Source organism: Aegilops tauschii, chromosome 1 (assembly GCF_002575655.3).
Source record: "Aegilops tauschii subsp. strangulata cultivar AL8/78 chromosome 1, Aet v6.0, whole genome shotgun sequence".
In the NCBI taxonomy this organism is placed as follows: domain Eukaryota; kingdom Viridiplantae; phylum Streptophyta; class Magnoliopsida; order Poales; family Poaceae; genus Aegilops; species Aegilops tauschii.
The window spans coordinates 457,850,006-457,862,424 of record NC_053035.3 but is presented as its reverse complement, the minus strand read 5'-3'; the positions used below and the strand labels follow the sequence as shown (position 1 = coordinate 457,862,424).

At 46.1% G+C, this 12,419-nt stretch overlaps 1 protein-coding gene across 2 annotated transcripts; it reads left to right on the top strand.

Moving 5' to 3' along the window:
- Positions 1–5,655: 5,655 nt before the first annotated feature.
- LOC109732747 (probable phosphoribosylformylglycinamidine synthase, chloroplastic/mitochondrial) lies at positions 5,656–12,159 on the top strand. Of its 2 annotated transcripts, XM_073500912.1 has the most exons (5): positions 5,656–5,775; positions 5,832–5,858; positions 6,800–6,885; positions 6,970–11,174; positions 11,619–12,159. In XM_073500912.1, exons 3-4 carry the CDS (start codon positions 6,820–6,822, stop codon positions 11,167–11,169), a joined length of 4,266 nt encoding a protein of 1,421 aa, XP_073357013.1. In that variant the 5' UTR covers positions 5,656–5,775; positions 5,832–5,858; positions 6,800–6,819; the 3' UTR covers positions 11,170–11,174; positions 11,619–12,159. The 2 variants fall into 2 exon arrangements, with proteins under 2 accessions (XP_073357013.1, XP_020147522.1); XM_020291933.4 differs by having other exon boundaries at positions 5,697–5,858.
- Positions 12,160–12,419: the final 260 nt, after the last annotated feature.

Sequence of the window (12,419 nt, the reverse complement as noted above, 5' to 3'; positions counted from 1 at the left end):
ACTTGGTTTTTTAAAAGGCACGAAAAGCCCTCTGCTGCCAACAAGATATTATAGGGGGGAGTAGAATCACCTTGCCGAATACCTCTGGTAAGACTGAACTACTCCAATTTACAAAACTTCATTGATGTGACAAGACTCATCATAGTAGATATCCAAGATGGTGCAAAACCCAACTTGGTCATTATGGTTTGCAAATAATTTCATTCCAAACGTCATAAGCTTTCATCATGCCCATATATAAAGAACAAAATCTGTTTCTTTTTGCTTTGTTCCTTTTCATGAATTGGAGACACTCATATGCTGAAATAATTTTATCAGTGATCGTACATGCAACAGCCCTCGCGTGTGAGGAAACAATTTTTTAGGCAAGTGTGAGGAGACAAATGGGTCTTGAGGGAGGAGAGGGGTTGGGAAAAGAAAACATATAGGTTGGGACGTGTGTCCGATACAGTGGTATAAGCTGCGAATCGGCTTTTACGCGCGTTCTGTATTTTACAAAGCATAAACGACCAGCCAAGTGAGTATTCAGAATCCATCCATCCAGATTTTCTTTCTTTATTTTCTTCTTTATTCCTTTTTCTTTTCCTGATATGCTCAATTACATTGTTTTCTTTCTTTTCTTCTTTCTTCTTTTTTATTTTTTATTTGGAATGGCTCTGATCAGTTTTTTTATTCTGTTTGAATTCATTTTTTTCCTTTTTTTTGGTTATTTTATTTCAAATGCGACCGAGTGAACCAGGCGAACCAGAGCGAATTCAGGAGCTTCTGTGTATTATCTCTACTCCTAATGAAGCAGTTGGTAGGATTGCGTTCAGGTTTTTTTTCGTCCCACCACTTTCGTCCGGTTTTTTTTCGACTGGTTTTTTTTGTCCCCTCCCCCACCCCACCCCACCCCACGCACGCACTAAAAAAACCACCCCGCAGGAAACAACTCCTCCCTTCGTCGATCAGACGAACGAGGCTCCCTCCCTCAATCCCTCGTCTCCCCGCCCCCAGCCGCACCCGCCGCCACACCCCAATCCCCGATCTGGCTTTCCACATAACGACGACGCAGTTCTACCGGCGATGACCCCCTCCTCATGCCCTCACCGTCCTCCTCCTCAAGACATCACCATCGCTGTCTTGATGTAGTGTTCGAGTTACTATCTTGACGACAGTGAGAGAACCCAAAAGTCATGTCTTGATGTAGTGTTCGAGTTACTGGCCACTACTGCTGGCACAAGCTCTTCGAACTCGCTGCCTGAATCAGTTCGTCTTCTTGAGTCTCAACTTCAAGTTGAAAGACATCGATCAGATGTGCTGTGACAGGAAGCTGATGTTGGAAATATGCCCTAGAGGCAATAATAAATTGGTTATTATTATATTTCCTTGTTCATGATAACCGTTTATTGTCCATGCTAGAATTGTATTGATAGGAAACTCAGATACATGTGTGGATACATAGACAACACCGTGTCCCTAGTAAGCCTCTAGTTGACTAGCTCGTTGATCAATAGATGGTTACGGTTTCCTGACCATGGACATTGGATGTCGTTGATAACGGGATCACATCATTAGGAGAATGATGTGATGGACAAGACCCAATCCTAAGCCTAGCACAAGATCGTGTAGTTCGTTTGCTAAGAGCTTTTCTAATGTCAAGTATCATTTTCTTAGACCATGAGATTGTGCAACTCCCGGATACCGTAGGAATGCTTTGGGTGTACCAAACGTCACAACGTAACTGGGTGGCTATAAAGGTTCACTACAGGTATCTCCGAAAGTGTCTGTTGGGTTGGCACGAATCGAGACTGGGATTTGTCACTCCGTGTAAACGGAGAGGTATCTCTGGGCCCACTCAGTAGGACATCATCATAATGTGCACAATGTGACCAAGGAGTTGATCACGGGATGATGTGTTACGGAACGAGTAAAGAGACTTGCCGGTAACGAGATTGAACAAGGTATCAGGATACCGACGATCGAATCTCGAGCAAGTAACATACCGGTAGACAAAGGGAATTGTATACGGGATTGATTGAATCCTCGACATCGTGGTTCATCCGATGAGATCATCGAGGAGCATGTGGGAGCCAACATGGGTATCCAGATCCCGTTGTTGGTTATTGACCGGAGAGTCGTCTCGGTCATGTCTGCGTGTCTCCCGAACCCGTAGGGTCTACACACTTAAGGTTCGGTGACGCTAGGGTTGTAGAGATATTAGTATGCGGTAACCTGAAAGTTGTTCGGAGTCCCGGATGAGATCCCGGACATCACGAGGAGTTCCGGAATGGTCCGGAGGTAAAGATTTATATATGGGAAGTCTTGTTTTGGTCGCCAGAAAAGTTTCGCGCATTATCGGTATTGTACCGGGAGTGCCGAAAGGGGTCTGGGGGTCCACCAAGGGGTCCACATGCCCCGGGGGGGCCACATGGGCTGTGGGGTGTGCGCCTTGGCCTATATGGGCCAAGGGAACCAGCCCCAAGAGGCCCATGCGCCAAGAGATAAGATAAAGGGAGAGTCCTAAAGGGGGAAGGCACCTCCTAGGTGCTTGGGGAGGATGGACTCTCCCTGGCCGCACCCTTCCTTGGAGGAAGGGCCAAGGCTGCGCCCCCCCTCTCCCTTGTCCCTATATATAGTGGGGGGAAGGGAGGGCAGCAAACACCCAAGCCCTGGCGCCTCCCTCTCCCTCCCGTGACACATCTCCCTCCTCCCGCAGCGCTTGTCGAAGCCCTGTTGGAATCCCGCTACTTCCACCACCACGTCGTCGTGCTGCTGGATCTCCATCAACCTCTCCTCCCCCCTTGCTGGATCAAGAAGGAGGAGACGTCGCTGCTCCGTACGTGTGTTGAACGCGGAGGTGCCGTCCGTTCGGCGCTAGGATCATCGGTGATTTGGATCACGACGAGTACGACTCCATCAACCCCGTTCTCTTGAACGCTTCCGCTCGCGATCTACAAGGGTATGTAGATGCACTCCTTCCCTCTCGTTGCTAGTAAAATCCATAGATTGATCTTGGTGATGCGTAGAAAATTTTGAATTTCTGCTACGTTCCCCAACAGCTGAAGGACTGAGGAAGTCCCTGCAGAATTCAGATGCATACTTTCTGTTGCAACAGCAAGCGTTGGAGGATTTAAGCGCCAAACAAGAGAAAGTTAATAAGCTTGCTAAGCATCTTGCCAGCATTATGGATACCCAGGATATTGTTTCTTAAGCTCTTCTGAAGTGGTTTCAGTTCTGGACTTGTTTTGCTACGGCGTTTATTTGCACTGATCGCCAACTTTGACAACCAGTGTATATGATATGCGGTTTTGTTTCCTATATTTGCACTGGTGGCGAACTTTGATGCCCAGTGGATGTAATATGTGTAATAGCTGTGATAGCCTAGCGTAAGTTGCTTGCTTATTTATTTCCTTGTTGTCTTGTTTATTTGTTTGATTGTAGTTAGTGCAGTTCTTTTTCCGCGGTTTGCTAGTGGCCGCAATAATCTATTTTTTAAAACTAGGCCACAATAACCATGGGCTACATATTTACTGTAGTTACCATGGGCCTCCTACAGGCCGTAGAAACAATGGGCCTTCTAAGGGCCGTAGAAACAATGGGCCTTCTACGGGTCGTAGCATCAATGGGCATTCTACGGGCCATAGCATCAATGGGCCTTCTACGGGCCGTAGCATCAATGGGCCTTCTACGGGCCGTATGATCGATCGGCCAAACATGGGCCCATAACAGACCGCATTATGGGCCATAAACGGGCTAGATTTGGAATCACCCATTCATGGGCCGACCATAACGGGTCGTCGTTAATCGGCTGTATTTGATGATGCTATGAAAACGGCCCAACGGATTAACGGGCCGCAAACGGGCCGATTGTAACCACGGGCTGAATTTGGCCCACAAGCAGAAAAGGCCAGTAACGGGCCGTAAGTAACCGAATGCTGGAAATAAGCCCAAGAATATATGGGCCCTAAGGGAAGGCCGAAAGATAACATGGGTTGGAAACGGCCCAATAGAATAATGGGCCGTTAGTGGGTATAAAGCGATACACTATTCATTGCGGGCCAGATTCACCACAGGCCGTTAATGGGCCACGAGTTAAATATGGCCTCTATGGGCCAAAAGACATCATGGCCATACATGGGCCGGAAGTTACAACGGGCTGGAATCATATTGGACGGCCGAGATGAAGCTACTGGGCTTAATTCCGATAGGCCGTAACGGGCCATGAGTTAGCGGGCCATAAATGGGCTATATACGAACATGTCATTAACAGGCTTTCCTTGGGCCGACCCGTTTCCTTTTGACCAAATCAAACGGGCCGGCCTTTTCACCGGAATGGGCCTCTGTTGGGCCGTGCCACGTGTCGACCTATCATAGGCGCCTCCTGTCCAATGAATGGATGACATCTGTCCCAACGGTGAGCCAACACGTGTTTCCTCCGGCCAATGAGAATTTTACACGTGGGAAATCCTCATTGGTCCGGGCTGTTAACGGGTTATCGGATCCAAAACCGGACTCAATAGCTTAACGGCGACCCGTTACGGTGGATGCCACGTGTCGGTCACCCTTGACGAAATCACTTCTATGACGCGTGATTTATCGTCATGGAAGTGGACACTTCCGTGATGATAATTTTGGTAATGTCATGGAACACTTCTACGACAGCACAGGTATGACTATCTTGATTCTGTCATAAAATCGTCATGGATGTACATGCATGACAGAAAACGTGACCTACTGTGACAAACATGTATCATCACGGAAGTGTACTTTTTTTGTAGTGTATGGTGCTGTCGTGGTAGAGGCCGGGATGAAGGGTGGGTCAAGTATAGAACTAGGAGGTACTAGCACCAAGATGGGAAGGCGGTTGCCACCCTTATCCCTTGCTGCTGGTCGGCCACGACGTCGTCGATCACTAGATCATTTAAAACACAAGTTGATGGATTTTGTGATAAGAGTGAGGGTTGAGAGTGAGCGGGATGGAGGTTGGGGTTGGTATGTTCAGATACGGATCTGCCTTCTTGGCTCTGGGGGCGCCACAGGCGGCGCATACCTCCTCCCCCTTGATGGTTGTGGTGGAATGACATGAACACGAGGGAGGGGATCATGGCAGAGAGCGGGCCAAGCATTACAGATGACTCCTCCTTGACGGTCCGTGAGGAAGTATGGTGTGGAGGAGAGAGGGTGTCATGGTGAAAGTGGGACGGGCACCTCCTACTACAGCGGTAAACCGAACGGGAAGGGAGAAAAGGAGAGGGTGTGTCGTGGTGGTGGGGTTTTGCGTTGGGAGCGTGTGTTGGAGATAATATCACGAATAGTCCGGATAGCAACATTTCTTTTTCACATATGGGCCGGATTTGGGGAATCCGGACTATCAAGACGGTTGTAATTGCGTGTTTGATGTCCGAACACATCCGGACATATGAGGAAAAAATAAGCTTTAACTTTGAATACGACTTTAATTATTTCTTTGATTCATTTACATGCATTGTTGCCTCTAGCAGCCCGTAGCAACGCACGAGCATTTCACTAGTTTTTTTTAGCATCAGGCATTCTACTAGTGATACAGTGTTTTACAGGTGTTTTGGGCTGCAAAACGAGACGACCAACTTGGGGACACGGGAAGCCCAGTTCAAGCCCATCCGTAAACCCTAAACAGCCAACGCACTCAATTCGTTCGGGCAAGCCCTAAAAAGAAAAGAAAAAACGTTCGGGCAGCAAACTGGACAGAATATTCGCGGGCGACCGCACGAGCGCGCCGCCGCCGCTGCCGCCGCGAGTCTTCTCTGCCGCCGCTGCCGCCGCGAGTCTTCTCTGCCGCCGCTGCCGCCGCGAGTCTTCTCTGCCGCCGCCGCCGCCCGTCAGCCGTCGCCAGCGAGGTAAACCCTCCCCTCCCTAATCCCTGCTCTTCTCCGGTGGTGTCCGGTCCTCCCGCACTTGCTTGCTTGCTGCCTTGTTGGTGCCGCAATGCGTGCGTGCTGTTTGTGTGCTTGTCGCCGCTTGCGTGCGTGCTTGCTATGTCTCTGTGCGTGCTCGTTGTGTACTTGTGTGCGTGCTTCCTGGCTGCTGCTGGGCGCTGGCCAGTGCTTTGTGCAAGTACCACGAGGATTGAGTAGATTGACGACCATTCAGTCATCGAGGATTGAGTAAATTGACGATCATTCATTCACTGAGGAGATGGGGACTTGATGAAAATAGGCATGGATATAACAAATGGGGTTGTATTTTGATATCGCCTAACACATTCAATTCATTGTCTTCATAACATGGCATTTTTTTAATTATTTATATATACTCGTCGAATGGTTGTTTTTAGAAATCGCCGTATCCCGTGTCCCCATATCCATATCGGTGCTTCCTAGCAAAAAACAGTTGAAGTATCTTGCATCTGATAGACCATCTTATGGTTTTATCCCAGTTTATTCATTTCATACAAGAGAGCTCTCTGATTCAGCGAACTAACCGTTGTCTATGTGAGTATGTGAACGCTGGAACTACTAAAAATTCATGAAAATTTGGATGAAATAAGCTAGTTGTTTGTTTGTGGGTGCACACTTTAAGGGGTTTCATGTCCACTCTGTATTTTCATTCAACGTGATCTGCAATCCAGAACAATGAACTAACACATTGACCTTTGTCTTGAAGTGTGTCTGTGTGTGCATTTATCTTTTTGCTTACATCGTAAAAGTATAATGAAATGAGTTCCTGGATTCAACATTTGCTAATGACACAAACCAACTTTGTAGTTTTTAATATTGTAGATTAAACTTTAGCTATGCTCATTGGTTCAGTGCCTGATTTCCTATTCTGTGGTTCACAGGTTCTTGGAGTATCGTGAATATGGCATCTCATGCTGAAATGACAGCAAGCAATATGCTACGTCTTCAAGGCTTTCCTAGTAATATGGTATACACCTTGTTGAACTATCAACTAAATATGCTTCTCCTTTCGGCATGTAACCATTATCATGCACTTCTCTTTTTGTCACAGGGAAAACAAAGGAGTAGTTTTATATCCACAAGACACACTCCTTTGAGAAGGTCACGAGTAGTTCGACATTGCCTGGACCTACGTCATCTTTGCCGTTTACCTAATCAAAGGGCTACTGTTCCAAATATCCGACCAATGCCTGCTCTCACTGCTGCAGTATCCAGGGGAGTTAGTAGTCCATTGATAGAGGCATCTATTGATGACATGGAATTAGTTTCAAGGATTATTCACTTTTATCGCAAACCATTTCTTCAAGAGAGTGAGGCCAAGGAGTTACTCAGGAAAGTGCAGGCAAAGGTTTCTTCTAATATTATTGATATAAAGACTGAGCAATGCTTCAATGTTGAGTTGGAGGATGCACTAGGTTCTACGAAGCTCGCAACACTTCAGTGGCTCCTAGCAGAAACTTATGAACCTGACAACTTACAAACAGGGAGCTTTCTGGAGGAGGAAGTTTCTAGGAGCCCTTACTGCTTCCTTGTTGAGGTTGGTCCTCGGATGACATTTTCGACAGCTTTCTCAACCAATGCTGTCTCGATTTGTAAAGCTCTATCATTAATGGAAGTAACTCGCCTGGAGAGGTCTAGAAGATATCTTTTGTGCCTTCAGCCTGGTAGTGACCCACTTGATGAAAGCCAACTCAACAACTTTGCTGCTTTGATTCATGACAGGATGACAGAGTGTGTTTATCCTAGCAAGCTCACATCATTTCGGTCAGATGTAGTTCCAGAACCTGTCAGTGTTATACCAGTCATGGAAAAGGGAAGGGAAGCACTGGAGGAAATAAATCTTAAAATGGGTCTTGCTTTTGATGAACAAGATATCAAGTACTATACTCACCTATTCAGAGATGACATCAAGCGCAATCCAACTACAGTAGAACTTTTTGACATAGCGCAATCAAACAGTGAGCACAGCAGACATTGGTTTTTTAATGGAAAGCTTGAGATAGATGGAGAGACCATGCCAAGTACTTTGTTTCAGTTAGTAAAGAGTCCCTTGAAGGCTAACCCTAATAATTCTATTATTGGGTTCAAGGATAACTCGAGTGCAATAAAAGGGACTCTTGTAAATCACCTACGCCCAGCACTACCAGGTTCCACTTCACCGCTATCCCTGATGATGCGTGAACTAGGCATTCTGTTCACAGCAGAAACCCATAATTTTCCATGTGCTGTGGCACCCTACCCAGGAGCTGAAACAGGTGCAGGTGGCCGCATAAGGGACACACATGCCACTGGAAAGGGCTCATTTGTTGTTGCTTCAACTGCTGGTTATTGTGTTGGAAACCTACAAATTGAAGAATCATATGCACCTTGGGAGGATTCATCTTTTTCATACCCATCAAACTTAGCTTCTCCATTGCAGATTCTTATTGATGCTAGCGACGGTGCTTCTGACTATGGGAACAAGTTTGGCGAGCCTTTAATTCAGGGATTTACAAGAAATTTTGGTTCTAGGTTGCCAAACGGGGAGCGCCGTGAATGGCTGAAGCCTATAATGTTCAGTGGGGCAATTGGGCAGATTGACCATGCACACATATCGAAAGGGGATCCAGAAATTGGCATGCTAGTTGTGAAGATTGGTGGTCCAGCATACAGAATTGGTATGGGTGGTGGTGCTGCCTCAAGTATGGTTAGTGGACAGAATGATGCAGAGCTCGATTTTAACGCAGTGCAGCGGGGAGATGCTGAGATGGCACAGAAATTATATCGCGTGATCAGGGCATGTGCGGAAATGGGAGAGAAGAATCCAATCATCAGCATTCATGATCAGGGAGCTGGAGGAAACTGCAATGTCGTGAAAGAAATAATCTATCCTAAGGGTGCTGAAATTGATATCCGCTCAATTGTTGTTGGTGATCACACATTGTCTGTGTTGGAGATCTGGGGTGCTGAATACCAGGAACAAGATGCGTTATTGGTGAAGCCTGAGAGCAGAAACCTGTTGCAGTCACTTTGTGATAGAGAGAGAGTTTCAATGGCTGTCCTTGGTGAAATTGATGGTAGTGGAAAGATTGTTTTAATTGACAGTGCTGCTGTGGAGCATGCAATGTTGAGTGGCCTTCCTCCTCCACCGCCTGCTGTTGATCTTGAGCTTGAAAAGGTTTTAGGAGATATGCCTCAGAAGACCTTTGCTTTCAAGCGAGTTCCTCGATCGAGTGAGCCCTTAGACATAGCACCCGAGATTACACTAATGGATGTTCTTAAGCGAGTATTGAAGCTTCCCTCAGTATGTTCAAAGCGTTTCTTGACCACTAAGGTTGACAGATGTGTGACAGGTCTTGTGGCACAACAGCAGACGGTTGGCCCTCTGCAACTTCCACTTGCTGATGTTGCTGTAGTTGCACAGACATACACAGATCTGACTGGTGGTGCTTGTGCCATTGGAGAACAACCAATAAAGGGTTTACTTAATCCTGAGGCTATGGCAAGGCTTGCTGTTGGGGAGGCATTGACCAATCTGGTTTGGGCTAAAGTTACATCTCTTGCTGACGTCAAAGCAAGTGGCAATTGGATGTACGCTGCAAAGATTGATGGAGAGGGAGCAGATATGTACGATGCTGCTGTCGCAATGGCTGACTGCATGATTCAACTTGGTATTGCAATTGATGGAGGAAAGGATAGTCTTTCTATGGCAGCTCAATGTGATGGCGAGCTAGTCAAAGCTCCAGGAAATCTTGTTATCAGTGCTTATGTGACATGTCCTGATATAACCTTAACGGTTACTCCAGATCTAAAGCTTGTGAAAGACGGGGTTCTGTTGCATGTTGACCTGGCTAAAGGAAAGCGGCGACTTGGTTGTTCTGCTCTCGCACAAGCGTTTGATCAAATTGGAAATGACTGCCCAGACATAGAAGATGTCCCTTACTTGAAAAAGGTCTTTGAGGTTGTTCAAGAATTGCTCAGCGAACGTCTGATTTCTGCTGGTCATGACATTAGCGATGGTGGGCTTATTGTCACCATTCTTGAGATGGCATTTGCTGGCAACTGTGGTGTTAACCTCAACATAGAATTAAAAGATAATGACCTTCTTCAAACACTTTTTGCGGAGGAGCTTGGTCTTGTAATTGAAGTGCATTTCGATGACCTTGATGTAGTGAAGCAAAAACTTCATGCGGCAGGGGTTTCTGCTAATGTGATAGGAGAAGTTACTGCAGCACCAGAAATAGAGCTACTTGTTGATGGTGAGGTGTGTTTGAAAGAAAGAACTTCAGACCTCAGAGATTTGTGGGAGGAAACAAGCTTTCAGCTTGAGGAGCTACAGCGGCTGAAATCTTGTGTCAAGCTTGAGAAAGAAGGCTTAAAAAGCCGAACATCACCCTCATGGCATTTGTCTTTTACGCCCAAATTCACAGACAAGAAACTACTGTCTGCATCCTCAAAACCGAAGGTTGCCATCATTCGTGAAGAAGGGAGCAACAGTGACAGGGAAATGTCTGCTGCATTCCATGCTGCTGGTTTTGAACCGTGGGATATCACAATGTCGGATCTCTTGAACAAAAAGGCTTCTCTAACGGAATTCCGTGGGATTGCATTTGTTGGTGGATTTAGCTATGCAGATGTTCTTGACTCAGCAAAAGGTTGGGCTGCATCTATCAGGTTCAACCAGCCCCTCATACAGCAGTTCCAGGAGTTCTACAATAGGCCAGACACATTCAGCCTTGGGGTGTGCAATGGGTGTCAGCTCATGGCTCTTCTTGGTTGGGTACCAGGACCCGATATTGGAGGCTCGCTTGGTGCAGGTGGAGACATGTCCCAGCCAAGGTTCACTCACAATGAATCTGGCCGTTTTGAATGTCGGTTTATCAGTGTGGCCATAGGGGATTCTCCTTCTATAATGTTCAAAGGTATGGAAGGCTCTACTTTGGGCATTTGGAGTGCTCATGGTGAAGGGAGAGCCTTCTTCCCAGATGAAAACGTCTTATCTGATGTTGTCAATTCAAATCTGGCTCCTCTGAGGTACTGTGATGATGCTAATAACGTCACAGAGGTCTATCCTTTCAACCCTAATGGCTCTCCGCTTGGTATTGCGGCCCTTTGCTCCCCTAATGGAAGACACCTTGCTCTGATGCCACACCCGGAGCGTTCCTTTATGATGTGGCAATACCCATGGTATCCCAAGGAGTGGCAGGTTGAGAAGGGTGGTCCCAGTCCTTGGTTGCGCATGTTCCAGAATGCAAGAGAATGGTGTTCATAGAGAAGGTAAATCAGACTCCTGAAACATATTCACCTTTTTTTTTGGCTCCCTGTATGTATTTATTTTTACTTTTGGTTCCCTATAGTTAGATCTCTGGCTAGCCCGTGAACTAGACACGGTTTGTTGCTCTCGTTTACATCTGAACCGCTCATTCTGTTAATGGCATTCTTGTTGTTTTATGTTTCTGGTAACTCTCCTCTTAGCTTGATCTTTATTGTAGTACTGTGTTAGCTTGAACACCGCTTTGTGCTTGAATTTTGTTATTTAATGCAGTGATAATTATTAGGCATCCAGGGTCTCTCATGTTCCAGCTCAGTGGTTCACTGCAATAGAAAGAATAAGAAAAATAGAGCTAGGGATTGTATTTTGTTGTTCTATTCACATGAGGTCTCGTACAATACTGCCATGAAATAACTATTTGCTTACCCTTCCTTTCCTGGAACTTGCAGGGACCAAATTGGTGGTTCGTATGTGTGTTTAGAGCTTGGGCATTCTGCTGTAGAACTGAACTGATGTGGCCATGGATCAACTCAATACCATGTCTGAAATTATCGTGTTGGAAGAACTCAAGTGACAGACAGCAGCCCTCAGTTCTTGAATATTTCTGCTACTTATTCTGAATGGACAGTGCCTGTATAGGTGCTGCGTGCGAGCATAGTTATGTTTCACCAGCTGAATTGAGCTATATGCTTCTTCTGCAGTTATTCACCTATATCCATCATCCAGTGATATTATGCTCTAGCAGTCTAGCTGTCCGGCAACATAAAATATATCCTGTCAGCTTTCGTTCTGCGGAGCATATCCATTTTGTAGTATTACACAGAAATGTACCATGTCGCCGGTTACATATTCGGGATTGTACTTTCAGTTTGGTGTAACCTCAAGAAGGTAATAACACTTAGACAGGGTGGACAAAAGCTATAACTCCTGGATTCATGGAATTGAGGAAGGTCTGAAAGACTGAAACAAGCCACAATATGGTTAGTTCTAGACTCGTAGCATTTGATTTTGTGAGAGCATCTCTAGCAGATCCCGCAACCGGGGGTCCCAGAATAGATCCTTCATACCAAAACCACATATTCAAACTTGTAGTTCGCGCTTAAGCATAGATCACCAGAGTTCAAGCATAGAACAGGGGAGTTCATCATACTACATACCATGCCATACTTGATACAAACCGAAATTAAACATCGTACTACTAGTAGAAGGTACGTGCTATGCACGTGCTCTCCACTAATTCTTTTTAGTAT

Excerpts from the sequence above, each read along its gene's own strand:
- LOC109732747 (XM_073500912.1), top strand. The coding sequence starts at position 6,820 with ATGGCATCTCATGCTGAAATGACAGCAAGCAATATGCTACGTCTTCAA. Across the intron at positions 6,886-6,969 it reads AAGGCTTTCCTAGTAATATG|GGAAAACAAAGGAGTAGTTT; the intron begins GTATACACCTTG and ends TTTTTGTCACAG.